Source organism: Canis aureus, chromosome 33 (assembly GCF_053574225.1).
Source record: "Canis aureus isolate CA01 chromosome 33, VMU_Caureus_v.1.0, whole genome shotgun sequence".
NCBI classification, from domain to species: Eukaryota; Metazoa; Chordata; class Mammalia; order Carnivora; family Canidae; genus Canis; species Canis aureus.
Genome location: NC_135643.1, coordinates 1,293,441 through 1,309,502, shown reverse-complemented (window position 1 = coordinate 1,309,502; position 16,062 = coordinate 1,293,441). Strand labels below are relative to the sequence as shown.

The 16,062-nt window shown below is 39.1% G+C and overlaps 1 protein-coding gene across 20 annotated transcripts in view; it reads left to right on the top strand.

The window, feature by feature from the left end:
• Positions 1 to 16,062, top strand: part of CCDC158 (coiled-coil domain containing 158) — a 126,787-nt gene that overhangs the window by 28,766 nt on the left and 81,959 nt on the right. For 16 of the 20 annotated variants that reach the window (XR_013371077.1, XR_013371081.1, XR_013371080.1 and 13 more), the window contains 3 exons: positions 609 to 651; positions 9,135 to 9,279; positions 15,774 to 15,991. Coding sequence is in view for 16 of the 20 variants with exons in the window: in XM_077882557.1 (XP_077738683.1) it covers positions 9,210 to 9,279; positions 15,774 to 15,991 (288 nt within the window). In the remaining 4 variants the exon portion in view is untranslated. Of the gene's footprint in view, positions 1 to 608; positions 652 to 3,894; positions 4,019 to 9,134; positions 9,280 to 15,773; positions 15,992 to 16,062 lie in introns of those variants that run through there. The other 4 variants (XM_077882562.1, XM_077882561.1, XM_077882563.1 and 1 more) reach the window with 2 other exon arrangements.

Genomic DNA, 16,062 nt, shown 5'->3' with positions numbered 1-16,062 from the left:
TCACTCAGATTGCACTAAGATATGCCCAAAATCCTGGTTGGTTGTAATCTCAGCTCCACTGCTTAAAATTTATAGGTCTATTTCTGACTCACCAGATGGGAATTCTGCTTAGCAACTTTTGTAACCAAGCTCTAGAACTGTTGCCTGGTCAAAGCATCTCCAAACATTGAAAAGCAATTTAAATGGTTAGAAGACATTCAGGTGGTCTATTTAAGTCAATTTGGACTATATCTAGAAAGATCTGGTCTGGAAAGATCTGGGCAAGTGGCTTACTTGATGTGTTATCTTAATAATGCCAGTGAGATCTGTACCATCAGAATTAGCATTGGACCAATAGGGAGTATACACTTAGACATGTTCTGTTGTACAAACATAGCCTAGGTAAGTGTCATAGGCTATTAATTCAAATATACTTTCATATGCAAGATAAGCACAAAGGAAAAAGAACTTAAAGGTTTTGTGGTGATGGTTGTGTGTGTGTTAGGTGTTGTCAGGATCTTAGGTGATGAAAATGAACTTGTGGATTGAACTTTTAAAAATAATAAGTTTTAGGTAATGAAGTATGGCTATCTGTTAATACACAGATTTTAAAATATTTTCTTTTTCAGGTGTTAATAGGATAAGTGAAAATAAGAATTTCCATATATTAAGGTATCTCTTGTTTTACTTTAGATTATATTTAAGAATTGTGAACATATAAAACCAATATACTGATTTATTATATTTATGCCTACCTATATCTTATTTATTTTAGAGCCTGAAGCCTTGAGCTTGATGAAGGCCTTGGCTGGAATTTCTAAGATAATAAAGCTACAAGGGCTTTCTCTCTGTGGTTTTCAAACCCTGTTCAGCAGAGCATCTGCATTCCATAAAGGTGTCTCTGAGGCAGAGGGGAGGGTGTGTGGTTGGGACTCTGACAATTTAGAGAAAGGCCTCCTCTGCTTAAAAAAAAGTTTGGAAGATACAACTGCATTTTCATTTAGTAATGGTGGAAATTGAGGCTCAGAGATAGGAAAAGATTTGCTCCTCCTCTCTCGGGTAACCAGTGACAGAATTAAGTTTCCTGGTTTTAAATCTTGTCCTCCTTTCATGCTGCCTCTTTACAAGACAGTATTATGTACTAGAGAAATATATCTTAAATAGCGTACTTCTGTATTAGAGGATAATAGTATCTGTGTTTATTCAATGCTGTTTAAACCTATGTTCTTTGGGGATCCCTGGGTGGCGCAGCGGTTTTGCGCCTGCCTTTGGCCCAGGACGCGATCCTGGAGACCCTGGATCGAATCCCACGTCAGGCTCCCGGTACATGGAGCCTGCTTCTCCCTCTGCCTATGTCTCTGCATCTCTCTCTCTCTCTGTGTGTGAGTATCATAAATAAATAAAAATTAAAAGAAAAAAAAACCTATGTTCTTTGATGTTAGTGGACTTATATGAAACTTAATAGCTTCTTTCTTGATGAATAGAAAGATATAGCCGTTTATGACAGGAAAGTGAGTTAGTATACGCTGCCTAAATTATAAAGACAGTATTGTTGATGTATTACTACACTATTATGGGATACCATTTGCATAGGGATTGCTGCGAGTACTATATAGTAAGACTGCCCGTGAGTTATTCTTTTAGGTGCACGCTCTTTATCTCCATCTTTTAGTATTAAAGAGGTTAAATAGTGTTCTCACACTCACAAAGCCAGTAGATCACAGAGCTAGGATTTGAACCCTGATAGTCAAGGAACAAGAACTAGAGAGAAAGAATGTGATTGAGAAAGCAAGCATTAAGAGCAATGTGGAGTTAATGAGCACTTAACAGTAACTCAGGCAGTGAAGGCAGTGTTTTTTTTTTGTTTGTTTTTTTAAGATTTTATTTATCCATGAGAATACAGAGAGAGAGAGAGATTGAGAGAGAGAGGCAGGCTCCATGCAGGGAACCTGACATGGGACTCGATCCTGGGTCTCCAGGATCACACCCTGGGCTGAAGGCTGCGCTAAACAGCTGAGCCACCCAGGCCCCCTAAGGCAGTGTTTGGCATTAACTGTTCTTATTGCATTTCTGAGATTGCACTAGCCTAAGTATGTTGTATTTGAATCAGTCTTGGGGGGTGCCTTAGAATTTCCTAAGGAAAACAAACCCTTCAGACTTGTTCTTTGAGAGGCGCGGTTAGTACTTGGATGGGAGAGTATGGACCAATTTTATAAAATTTCCAGTCTCAGGCTTCGTGGAAAGTAGGATGGGTTCAGCATCCTAAGGACTTAAATCATCAGTTGATATATGTAGGAATCCTCCACAAAAGTCTTTTCATGGTCTGTGGTTTCTAAGGCCTTTTCTACAACACTCCAATTGGATAATCATAGTAGAATCCTTTCTTAGCTGTTACTTGTCAGAAATTTAAGGCTTTTTTCAATGTGAACCTGTTCATAATTTTAAATATAGCAGAATTGTTCAAAATAAGTGTTGGGCATACCTGAAGAGGCCAAGATCTCAGCTTTGTACTATACCCAGAGATTTAATCAAACACATGTAAGTCCATGTTATTATCCCCAAATCAACAAAATACAATTTCATGTCTTACTGTGGCAAAAAAAAAAAAAAAAAAGTTTCTTTTGCCAGAAATCTTTAATATTTTAGTAATCTTTATGCCTGGAAATAGGAATAATGTTTCAATTCTTAATGTCATGTAAATAGAGAAATACTGAGTGATTTGACCAAATTGAGGATATGGTTAGTCTAATACTTTTTAAAAGGCAGATTTCATTAACTGGTAGCATTGGCAAATGGAAGTACTAAACATCTTTAAAAATAAATGTTTATTTAAAAATTCTTGTTTAAGTAAATAAATCTATGCTGTCTTCCTTAAACTATCAGTTTTTTTTTTTTAAACTTTTTTTTTTAATATTTTTTATTTATTTATGGTAGTCACAGAGAGAGAGAGAGAGAGAGAGAGAGAGAGAGAGGCAGAGACATAGGCAGAGGGAGAAGCAGGCTCCATGCACCAGGAGCCCGACGTGGGATTCGATCCTGGGTCTCCAGGATCGCGCCCTGGGCCAAAGGCAGGCGCTAAACCGCTGCGCCACCCAGGGATCCCTTTCTTTTCTTTTTTTAAACTGTTAATTTTCTAAGAAAAAAATTTCCTTCTGAAGGGCTGCCACCTATCATGGTATACTGAATTAATGAGTTTATTACATTCATCATCTTATCCAAAATAAACAAACTTGGGTTTTTGTTTTGTTTGTTTTTTTAAGATTTGTTCATTTTAGAGAGAACACGCAAGTTGGGGGTGGGGGAACAGAGGGAGAAAATCTTCAAGCAGACTCCCCACTGAGCTTGGAGCCCAAGATGAGCTGATCCCAGGACTAATGAGATCTTGACTTCAGCTGAAACCAAGAGTCAGATGTTTAACTGACTGAGCCACCCAAGTGCCCCCGTACTTGTTGTTTTTTTTAATCAGAATATTCTAAAGTCAAACCTCCTCCTTTCTTTTCTCTTCTCCAACTCTTAGTTTCAGTTCTACTTACCTTACTCGTAGGTTCTATTTCCTGCTTGACACCAAAAACATTGGTATCTAGGAGAGTGGATCAGTGTGTAACTTCCCAACCGTGTCCTGCTCATGTCCTGCTCATTCCTTCATATTCTTGATCTGTCTGTATTTTATAATATTAACATTACTCAGTAATTTGAATTTTCTTAGTATCTTTCATCATCCTAAAGAATCCTCAAATGCATCATTTTAGTATGTAAGTTATATAGCAAACATTCGTGATAAGACTTTTTTTTGTTTTTTGTTTTTTGATAAGACTTGTTTAAATGAGGGCCTCCCTCCCCCACTCCCATACCAATTTCTTCTATTTAGAACATCTGAGTTGCCTAGCAATCCTAACATTACATTTATTCTAATTCTTTATGGAATGTCTCCCTAGCTACTACTTATTTCTTAAAAATGGTAGTATGAGATACATTAAGGTAGAATTTATCTAACTGTAGTTTTGACAGATGGCACCTCATTAATCAAAAGGGAAAAACTGTGAGTGAAATAAAAAGGAATTCTGTTCAATAAAAATTCTCTTTAGCTTACAGAGTTTTACAAAAAATGCTTATAATCGTGAATTACTGTAAAAATGATAAGCATTTTGACCTTCCTTTTTTTTTTTTTATCACTTCAATGGTCCCTGCCTGTATTTATTTGCTTTTTTAAAAAGAATCAGGATTCTGATTCATTACTTTGATTTACTGTATTTCTGTTCTCTACTTCATTAATTTCTGTTTATATCTTTATTATTTCCTATGATATGCTTTCTTTTGTTTTACTTTTTCTTCTTTTTGTCATAGAAATTTAGCTCATTCTCTCATTTTTGTTGAAACAGGTGTTTAAGGCCAGGAATTTCTTTTTTTACACCACTTTACTGTCTCTCAGATTCTCGTGTACTGTGTTCATTGTCATTATTTTACGAAAATTCTTTAATTTTCCTTTATATTCCCTTTATCACACAGTTGTTTAATAGGTCTTTGAATTTCCAGGTGGAAAGGCCTTTTTGCTTTGGGGTTTTACTTTTCATTTCTAGTTTTATGACATTGTGAACAGAAAATGTTTGTAATATTTTTACTTTATGGAAACCTGCTGATTATTTTAAGATTATTTATTAGAGAGAGAGAGAGCATAGGGTGTGGTGGCAGAAGCAGGAGAGGGAGAGAGAATCTCAAGCAGACACCACACTGAGCCCAGAGCCTGACATGGGGCTCCGTCTCACAACTCTGAGATTATGCCCTGAGCCAAAACCAAGAGTCCCACACTTGACTGAATGAGCCACCAAGGTGCCTTGGAACCTGCTAATCTTTTATTTTTGCCCTAGAATATGATTGGTTTTGTGTCAGTGTTCCTTACATGTGTGCTTGAGAGGAAGGTATATGCTCTATTATCAAAGTCTTGTGTTTGATGTATATTGAAAAAGTCTACCTCAGTGATTTCATCTAAATTTTTTATATCCTTATGTTCTGTCAGCGTGACCTATCTCATACTGAGCAGCCTGTTAAAGTCTTATCATCACTGTGTTTCTGATTCTTACTGTATCTCCTGTGATGTATATTTTATCTAAGGTGGGTGCTGTGTTATATGGCACAAGATCAGAAGTACTGGATCTTTATTGTGGATTGTGGCTTTTCACTTTAAATGCCGTTTGTTTTATTTAATTCTCTGCCTTGAAGACTTACCTGGTCTGGCATCAGGATTTTAACCATTGCTCTCTTACTGTGTTCATTCTGGCAAATTTTTGTCTATCACTTTTTTTGCAGTCTTTTTGAATCAGTGCCTTTAAGTGTCCTTTTGTATAGAGTATAGAATTGAAATTTTTAACAGCCAATTTGAAAATCCTTTTCTTTGAATAAGCAGGTTAAGTCCTGTCACATTCAGTATTTGGTCTAAATTCTGTCACATTATTCTCACATCATCTTCTGGTGATATGATTACTATATATTATATTTACTATTTTTTTGTGTGTGTTTCTTCTCTTTCTTTAAAAAAACTTCTTTGTGGGATCCCTGGGTGGCGCAGCGGTTTGGCGCCTGCCTTTGGCCCAGGGCGTGATCCCGGAGACCCGGGATCGAATCCCACGTCGGGCTCCCGGTGCATGGAGCCTGCTTCTCCCTCTGCCTGTGTCTCTGTCTCTCTCTCTCTCTCTCTCTCTCTCTGTGACTATCATAAATAAATAAATAAATAAATAAAAATAAAAAAACAAAAAACTTCTTTGTCAGGGCACCTGAGTGGCTTACGTGGTTAAGCATCTGACTCTTGATTTCAGCTCAGGTCTTGATCTCAGGGTTGTGAGATTAAACCCTCTGTCAAGCTCCATATGGAACCAGTTTAAGATTCTCTTTCTCCCTCTCCCTCTCCTCCCTGCTCTCTCTCTCTCTCTAGGAAAAAAAAATTTTTTTGTCACTTAAGAAGGTTTGTATTTTTATTCTAGTGCTTACCTTTGCATTAGTGCTTTTTGTAGTACTCCTACAGACTGTTTTTATTCTTAACTCTTTGTTTTCTGTCAGTTTTAAATGATACTTTTTGACAACCAGTGGTCTTATACTTTCCCCCTTTCTGTCATTTATTTTCCCATTTTGAGTTACATTTGTATTTCTTTTTCACACACATAATATTTGTATGTTATTCCTCAATGCCTTTACCCCTCCTATGTTTTAGTCTCAACTTTACAGCTGAATAGGTCATGTGCATCAGCAGACCTTTTGCACGCTTTCCTCAGTCATGGTGTTTTGATTTTTTTTAATATTCATTTTTTTCCTAAGTTTTATTTTGGAAAATACAAGGCCTATAGAAAAAACAAAAAAATTTCACCAGTTGTTCACACTTTGCCATACTTGCCAGCCATCTTCTGCTTGGATAAAGCCTCACCTCCTCTAGAAGATTCTTCAGAAGGGGCACATATATACAGTGTTATGGCACTTTCAAAACTTTTTTTATGGCTTTGACTCTTTTTTTAAAGATCTTACTTATTAGAGAGAGAGAGTGCTCATGTGCACATGAGCAGGTTTTGGGGTGAGGACATGGCAGAGGGAGAGGGAGAAGCTGAGTGCAGAGCCCAATACCAGCTGGATCCCAGGACCCTGAGATCATGACCTGATCAGAAGTCAGATGCTTAATTGACTGAACTACGCAGAGGGAGCTTTAACTCTTTTGAAAATCTTGGCTGGATATAGGGTCCTTGGTTTGTGTGCTCTTTCCTTGTGTTTCCTTAAAATTCTGCTCTACTATTGCCTTGCTTTGCATGTTATTTTTAAAAAATATTTTATTTATTTATTCATGACAGACACAGAGAGAGAGAGAGGCAGAGACACAGGCAGAGAGAGAAGCAGGCTCCATGCAGGGAGCCTGATGCGGGACTCGATCCCAGGACTCCAGAATCACGCCCGGGGCTGAAGGCAGATGCTCAACCACTAAGCCACCCAGGCGTCCTATCTTTAAAATCTTAATGTAGTTTTATTAAGATATGTTTCAGAGTTGATCATTCTTCGTCGCTATTCCCTAGTATTAAAAATGTGTAGATTCATGGCTTCCTTTATTTCTAGGAAACTTTCTTGGATTATAGTTTTATTTTTTTTTATTTTTTAATTTTTTTAAAAGCTTCCTCCTTTTTTTTTTTTAAGATTTTATTTATTTATTCATAGACACAGAGAGAGAGAGGCAGAGACACAGGCAGAGGGAGAAGCAGGCTCCACGCAGGGAGCCCCATGTGGGACTCGATCCTGGGTCTCCAGGATCACACCCCAGGCTGCAGGTGGCGCCAAACCGCTGCGCCACCGGGGCTGCCCCGGATTATAGTTTTAAATAATAGTTTTGTTTCACTGTTTTGACTTCTTTTCTTCAGGGACACCAGTGATGGCCAACCTCTTTTGCCTGTCTCCCATTTCTTTCACTTCCTCTTTCAGCCTTTTCTCTTCTGTTTTTCTGATTTTCTTCAGGATCTTGATTAAGTCTTCATTACAGTCTGTTCTCTCATGTGTACTCTGTCATTGGGCTTCATTTCTGATATGATATGGTCGGTCGTTTCCTTCTCTTTCTTTCCTGACCTCAGCCAACTCTCCTTTCATTCCTTCCCTCCTATTTGCTTGCTTGGTTTATGTGTTTCTTGGTTTTACATTTCTGATTCAAGGGTGATTTTTCACATTCTCAGGTACTTGTTTGGGAACACCTAGTTCAGCTTGCAGTGTTATATTAGTTTTCTTCAACTTCATGTTTGAAAAGATTTTATTCACATTTTCTGACATTTTATGATAGTTTTGTGTAGTTGTGGTCTGCTTTTTTTATTTTTTTTTATTTTATTTTTTATTTTTATTTTTTTGGTCTGCTTTTTATCTATTCCTAGTCACTTCGTGGATAGAATTCTTGTTCTGAGATTTCCCTCTTTCATGTGGTTTCCATTACACTTGGCAATAGAAGAATGGGAGAGATACAAGGAGGGTTGGTCTATCTTGCTTCTTTTGTTATGCTGGTGCCTGAATTTTCCCTCCTCTCTCCTTTCCCTGTGCGATAATCTCTTCTTCAAAAACACTGCTTCCCTGAAGCTGCTACTTCTCGTCCCCCGCCCCCACTTTCAAGCTGGTACTAGGGAGCCAGGACTGTGGACTACCTAGTTGCAACCTGAACCTAACATCTTGGCTTTTCCTGTTCACTTTCAGGGGTGCATATGTCTGTGCTTCCTCCAGCCTTCTGCTCCCTTTCAGTTTCCCAGCCTCTCCATCCATTCTCTACACGTATGTGCCCGCAGGGCTGATAGATAGACGGTGGGAACAGTTTTGGAAAGCGCTTTCCCTCTGTTAGCAAGTAATTTGAAGGTTGTAGTACTCTGTCATCTAGGGAGGCTGAAGGCATAGAACCCATGTGCTTTTATTCATTTGTTCTCCTTGTTGATTTTATAGTTATTTTCAGAGGATGAGGGGGAGATTTGAAATCAGGCCACCACCATTGTTCTCCAAACCCAGAACGCTTCTTGGCCTAATCTAAAATTATGAGCACTGTTTGAACTTTTATTAATGATTTCCACTTTGCTGATTTATGGGGTTTTTAAAAATTAGTTTGTGACTTTTTTTTTTTTTTTTTTAATTTTTATTTATTTATGATAGTCACAGAGAGAGAGAGAGAGAGGCGCAGAGACACAGGCAGAGGGAGAAGCAGGCTCCATGCACCGGGAGCTCGATGTGGGATTCGATCCCGGGTCTCCAGGATCGCGCCCTGGGCCAAAGGCAGGCGCCAAACCGCTGCGCCACCCAGGGATCCCTAGTTTGTGACTTTTAATGAAGATATTTTCTACCGTTATTTGACAATGTTACCTTATGAGAGGGACTTAAGAAAAAACTTTGCCCTTTGAAGCCGAGTACTAATCATAAACCTAATTAAAATACTAGTTTTTAATTTTCAGGTTGTCTTTAATAAGCTACTTAGACATGAAAAAGCAACAATTTTTTGCAATCAGATTATATTCACTTATTAATTTATGTAGTGATAAAATATTTCTGCATAAATATTTTCCTGGTGAAGAGTTATTACTAAATTTGAAATATGAACAAAGTCAGTTCCTCTTCTGTGAATTTTGTTCTCATAATACCTTATTAATAAAGATCAAATCCCTGTCTTCTAGAGATAAGAACTTAAAGAACCAAACAGGGAAGCACTCCTATTTCAAGATCTCTAAGAAGAGGTAGCAATAATTAATATGGAACAAAAAGCTGGTGAACCAAATAATGAAGATCTTTTATCAAGTAGTGGTATCACATCCAATGGAGGTGCGTATTCTTTATCAAACAAAATGGGGGGGGGGGATTGGAATTAAGCAGCCCTTATAATATTCATCCAGGCTGCTGTTTTTTAGTATGTTTTGTGTTTTTTTTTTTTTAATTTTTTTTTTTATTTATTATTTATGATAGTCACAGAGAGAGAGAGAGAGAGGCAGAGACATAGGCAGAGGGAGAAGCAGGCTCCATGCACCGGGAGCCCGACGTGGGATTCGATCCTGGGTCTCCAGGATCGCGCCCTGGGCCAAAGGCAGGCGCCAAACCGCTGCGCCACCCAGGGATCCCTATGTTTTGGTTTTAACTGTGCAGGGTACTGATGGTGGTCATGAAGGTTTATTGTTTAAAATTCTACTTTTTTTTTTTTTTAATTCTACTTTTTGAGGAAGAAAATGTTTAGTCCTTTAAAATACCCTATTTTTAAGCAAATTTTACATTATTTTTTTTTGGTTTAAAAACGGTTTCCATGTTGAGGAATTTCAACATGCTCCATGTTTCCCTAATGCCTTCTCTTCCCTGGTCCACTTGAAGCCAGATTTCCCTATCATTTTGACTCCTTTTCCCTCCCCACCCCCATCCAGTTGGGCATGCTCCTTCCTGTCTAGGCAGTGGCTTCCCTCTCCATCACCTGAGCCAAAGGCAGGCGCTTAACTGACAGAGCCACCCAGGTGCCCCACTTTTTGTGATTTTAAACATTTATATGGCTTAGACCCACACCTGGAGATTCTGATTCACTAGGTCTGGAATGGGGCTTAGGCACCACCGGATTTTTTTTTTTTTTTTTTTTTTTAAGATCCCCAGGTAATCCTGATTTCAAATAAGGGTTGAAAACAACTGCTCTGGATTCTGCCATTCTAATTGACTCCTAAATTAAAACCTCTTCTTATCCTCACTTTCTGTTTCATATATTTTTTTTTCTGTTTCGTATTATTATTTCAGTTAATCACTTGCCAATCTCTTAAACGTCCTTTTTCTCTTATTATTCTGTTACACTTATAGGAAAACCCCCATCTTTATCAGGCTGACCACCTTCTCCATTTTTGTACTGGGCTTCTGGACGCTTCTGCTAGAGAAAATATACAAATTGTGGATTTTCCACCAGTTTGCCACTTCACAGTCTCCCATCTCTGCTGTATCCATGACACTGCTAGAGGAGACTTCTCATGATCTTAGGCATTTCTCTCCCATTTCCCATAATACTTATTTCAAAATTATGCCATTCTCATGTCCCATGCCCTGCCCCCTTCTTTCTCACTCTCAAATAACATCATTTCCTAATTTCCAGAGACATTGGATGCCCTTAGGCTGGTACTCTCTTACCTTCTCATGCCCTGCTCCAAAACCCACCATTTTTCATAATCTGTGCCTGCATTCTTTCATAGCTCCGTGTAAGAGTCAGCTTTTTAATTTGCTACCCATGACCTAATTCCTCTGCCCACTGTCACCACGTTCACTGCTTCAGAGATTTGGCTCCACAGATTATCCCCACTCACTCTGTTAGCTTCAGTGTCTTCTCGCCATTTGCACTTACCCATCTATGTAAAAATGCTAAATCTCTTCCACCCTCAAAACACTACAGATACAACAAACCAGAAAAACAAAAAATAAAACTTTTTCCTCAGCCTGTCCTCCTCTATCTCTTGTTTACTTCATAGCTGTGGCTTCTGAAAGACAATTTTGTATTCAGTGTCTTTACATCTCCACTGTCCATTGGTTCTGCAAACTACTGCCTTCTGGCTTTTGAACCCAGTACTCAAATGAAAGCACTTTGACAATGTGACTAAATTTTCCCTTTTTTGCTAAATTCTGTGACCTATACCTGGACCCCAACATTTTGTTTTGAAATTTTTTAAGCTGTTGAAAAATTGAAAAAAATAGTACATTGAATGCCGTAGCGGTTGTCAACATGTTTATCATATTTGATTTATTTGTGTACCTACAATTTATATTTCACTTACCTGAAATTGAAGTCATCACGATTCTTGTCTCAAAATCTGAACATGCATCTCCTTAGATAAGGATGATTTCCTATATCACCACATTAAAATAAGAAAATCACTATCAAATGCAATGTCACCTTCTTTGTATTAATATTAAAATTTACTTAGTTGTCAGTATATAAAAAGTCTTCATTAGTTTTTTTAATGTAATCAAAGTTCATGATTTATATTTGGTGGTGGTTCTCTTCATCCTTGCTCCTTTGTTGTTGTTTCTTATGGCATAGGCTTTAAGAATTCAGACCAGTTGTATTATAGGATATCCGACATTCTAGATTTTTCTGATTGTTTCTCATGTTTAGATTCAGATTTGTTTCTCATGTTTAGATTCAGATTAAACTCATTTGGCAAGAGTTTGTGAATATCCTAGTACTAAGTAACTTTTTTTCCAGTGCTTTTAGTATCTATTGAAGAGCCTTGCTCAAATTAATGATTACATTGTTGATCTTCTAATTTTACTGTAGTTACTAGCTGGCATTCCTCAGGCAAGAACTTTCCTTTAATTATTATCACTATGGATCCATAGTTCTTTAGTTCAAAGTGCTATAATGCTTTGCTGCCACTAGTGTTTTTAATACTCAACTGTATCACATTTGGCCAGTCCTTTTATTTATTTTTTTTTAATTTTTATTTATTTTTAAGATTTTATTTATTTATTCATGGGGATCCCTGGGTGGCGCAGTGGTTTAGCGCCTGCCTTTGGCCCAGGGCGCGATCCTGGAGACCCGGGATCGAATCCCATGTCGGGCTCCTGGTGCATGGAGCCTGCTTCTCCCTCTGCCTATGTCTCTGCCTTTCTCTCTCTCTCTCTCTCTCTGTGTGTGTGTGTGTGTGTGTGTGTGACTATCATAAATAAATAAAAATTAAAAAAAAAAGATTTTATTTATTCATGAAAGACACAGAGAGAGAGAGAAGCAGAGACACAGGCAGAGGGAGAAACAGGCTCCATGCAGGGAGCCGGATGTGGGACTCGATCCCGGGACTCTAGGATCACACCCTGGGCCAAAGGCAGGCGCTAAACTGCTGAGCCACCCAGGGTTCCCCTGGCCAGTCCTTTTAACCTGACTCCCTGTGTCTTTTTTTTTTTTTTTTTTAAGATTTTATTTATTCATGAGACACACACACACAGAGGCAGAGACACAGGCAGAGGGAGAAGCAGGCTCCATGCAGGGAGCCCGACGCGGGACTGGATCCTGGGTCTCCAGGATGAGGCCCTGAGCTGAAGTGGCGCTAAACCCCTGAGCCACCCAGGCTGCCCTCCCTTTGTTTATTTTAAAAAAAAAATTTTTTTAAATAATAAATTTATTTTTTATTGGTGTTCAATTTGCCAACATACAGAATAACACCCAGTGCTCATCCCGTCAAGTGCTCCCCTCAGTGCCCATCACCAATTCACCCCCACCCCCTGCCCTCCTCCCTCCTCCCTGTGTTTAAAACATGACCCACTTCATTGCTCTCTGGGACATCAAAGTGTTCCGGGCTCACATTGTATTTGGCCTGTTCCCCCAGGCCTGGAATGAGCCATTTCTCTAAGGAACTCTGGTTTCTTTCAAAAGGGAATAGTATATAGAATCCAGGATCTTATGTGCATATTGCTACTGAGGTAACATTTGTGCCTGGGAGCATTCAGTGGATAAAGTTTCAAAATAGATTTTTTTAAATCAGAAGTTCACATAGTTAACTCAAATCCAGATCCAGTACTATGGAGTTCTTCCTCGTCTTCCCTCATTCCATATCTACATCTCCTCAACAGTGAAAATTCTAGTTTCCAAAACTTTCAGCATATTTATTCATTTTCTCTCTTCCACAGTACATACAGAATAGTTCTAGAATTATAACAGTGCTACCACCATGAACGACTTACCTGCCAAGGGAAGCTCACTAAGACCACACAGAGCACTATGTTCTAACGTTACTTGAAGGAACTATTTCTCTCTGTGACATTATGTTATCAACTTACTATATACACTTAGGTTTATTTGTTTTTGTTAGTATTCAACCTCATGTTATTTTTGGAATATGTATAACACGTGTACGGCATACAGTAAAAACCTGATGAAAGGTATATTTAGTAGAGTCTTGCTGCCAACCCTATCCCCTCTACTCTATTTCTACCCATCCCCTATACCTCTATAGATAACCATTTTCATGAGTTTGTTTTATTCTTCCAGTGTTTCTTTTTGCAATATTAAGCAATTGCTACCCCTCCCCCCACATATGTACATGCTTAACACATACACTCATTTCTCCTTTTGTAGAGGAGGGATATTAACCTCTACCTATTAGAGGGAGGACTATCAAAGAATTTATGGACATATTTTCAAAGCACCACAGTTTACCTCTGGTCACAAATTTACATTTCTCTCACATGTGGAGTGCCTTCACTCCCTCCCAAGAAGGCCCCTAACAGTCTCATCCCATTATAGCATCCATTCATTCAAAGGCCAGAATCTCTTTATTGGAATTAGATTCAGATGTGGATGAAGCTCCTCAGTTCTAAGTCCTTAAATACAGCTCCCTGAGTTGGGTTCCTCTTCATCTGAAGACCTGTGACAGCCAACATACAATGTCAGGCAGGCCTAGGATAACCGCCATCAAAACTACCATTCCAAATGAGGAAAACAGGAGGCTCACAGTTCATCACAATTGTGAAATCTAGCTGAGCACAAGTTGACCATGCCCTGATTGGGACTCTGGCCTAGAAATAATTCTCCATGGTTCTTAGTGCCATTCTCTGGACTCTTGGGTCTAACTCTAAGACGACCTTCCTTTTACATATAAGGTAGCTTATGTTTTCAGCCTAGGGGCTTCCAGCCTGCCTATAGGAAGGCCTCTTTTCATCTCACACTGTCTCTGCAGCTCAGTCCAAATCAGTGGTGTTTTTTGAATATAATTCTCTAATATCTTTGTGGGTTTTCTGTGAATCTTCCTGGGTTTTCCTTCCTTGTCTTCCCTTTAACTATTGGTATTTTGTCAGAGTTCTCTTCTTATTCCTCTTCTCTTTTCACTCTATACACTGCCCCTGGATGATCTCATTGACATCAAGGATTCGCTAGAATTCAAATGCTGATGATTCCCAAATCCTTATCTCTGAAGCAGCACCTACTCCTGAACTCACAAGTCAAACAGCATTACTTGGATGTTGAAGCTCAAAACCCAAGAGAGACCTTTAACAACTCCCTGTCTTTTACTTACTACAGGTATTTCTCAAATCCACACTCTTGAGTCTGTCACCACTGCCTCTCCTTTAGGGTAGACCCTTACCATCTCTTGCTTACATTGTTGAAAGCCTTCTCCAATTTGATTCTCTCTTTTTTTTTTTTAATTTTTTTAAAATTTATTCATGAGAGACAGAAAGAGACAGAGACACAAGCAGGCTCCCTGCGGGGAGCCCAATGTGGGACTCGATCTCAGGACCCCACCGAGCCATCCAGGCACCCCCAACTTGTTTTTCTACCTTCAGTTTTATCTTCATCTCGTGCATTCTCCACACTGAAGCCAGAGAGCCTTTTCAAACCACAGACCTAGTTAACTACTCTTAAAATCTCAAATCCATTAATGATTTCCCAAAGCTTTCAAGATGAAGTTCAGATTCCTTGGCATGACCACAGGGCCCTTCATAATTTGGCCTATATCTTCATTTTCATATCTGGCTACTTCCTTTCCATCACCCAAAATATACTATGCTGTCTCCAGCCTTCTCACCAATAATGATAGTGCTCCCACTGCCTACAATGCCCTTCCTCTTCTTAATATGCTTCAAGCCTCATTCAGTTCAGGTATCACTTGATCACTATCGTGAGACTCCCTCTTCCCAAATCTCTCTCTCTCTCTTTTTTTTTTAATAGCCAGAATGCAAAATTTTATTACTGGTTTCAACAACAACAACAACAAAAAAACGAGTGGATACACGTAGAAACATGGGCAGCATCTCCCTCAGCAGGCAGGATGAGGAAGGCAGGCAGGCGGGGTAGGCTTAAGATATTCCCCTCTGTCCAACAGAAGTAGAATCTCAGGGAAAGGGTCAGGTTCCCTCCATCCAGCTGCAAGCCCGGAGACTACTTCATTCAGGGAAGCCCAGGACAGCAGCTGAGGGCAGAGGCTGAGCAGCCAGGGGCCAGGCCTGGGGGAAGGTGTAGAGAGAAGTCCTAGGCTGACATCACCAGGGGGGTGTCATGGACTGAGGGTTCTGCAGATATGACATGACCACAGCAGAGATGGACAGCATGAAGCTACTCATCATTTGTTTAGCGTCCTCAGAGCTCCGGGAGTTGGCAAAGCTGATGAAGGGTGGACGTCTACTGCTCCTTCATCAGCTTTACCAAATCTCTTTTTTACCTAGTGCTTGTCTCTCCTAAGCTCCTACTCATCTTTTACTTGTGTCTTTTCATGAGACCTTGAGCATCTTCAGAGTTCAATAAGGAAAACACCTAGGATAATGTTTACCACAAAATTATTTTATTAAAAGTTGGTTAATTCTTTAATATTTAGGTTCTTCAAGTCCATTTTTTATGTCATCTGTTCGTGGTACAATAATTGAAAACACATCTTCAGCTGGGACATTGGCACAAATTCCTTTTTTCCCCAAATATGAAGTGGAACTTGATTCTCCTAGGAAAGTCATCCCTTACCCTGGAAAGGAACATATTGAACGTGTTTTGGAAGAATATTCACATCAAGTCAAAGATCTGCAGAGAAGACTAAACGAAGTAAGTTACATTCTTTTCTTCCAGTACTCTATGCCATTTGGGGATGGCAGTGAGACATGTTGCCTTGGAAC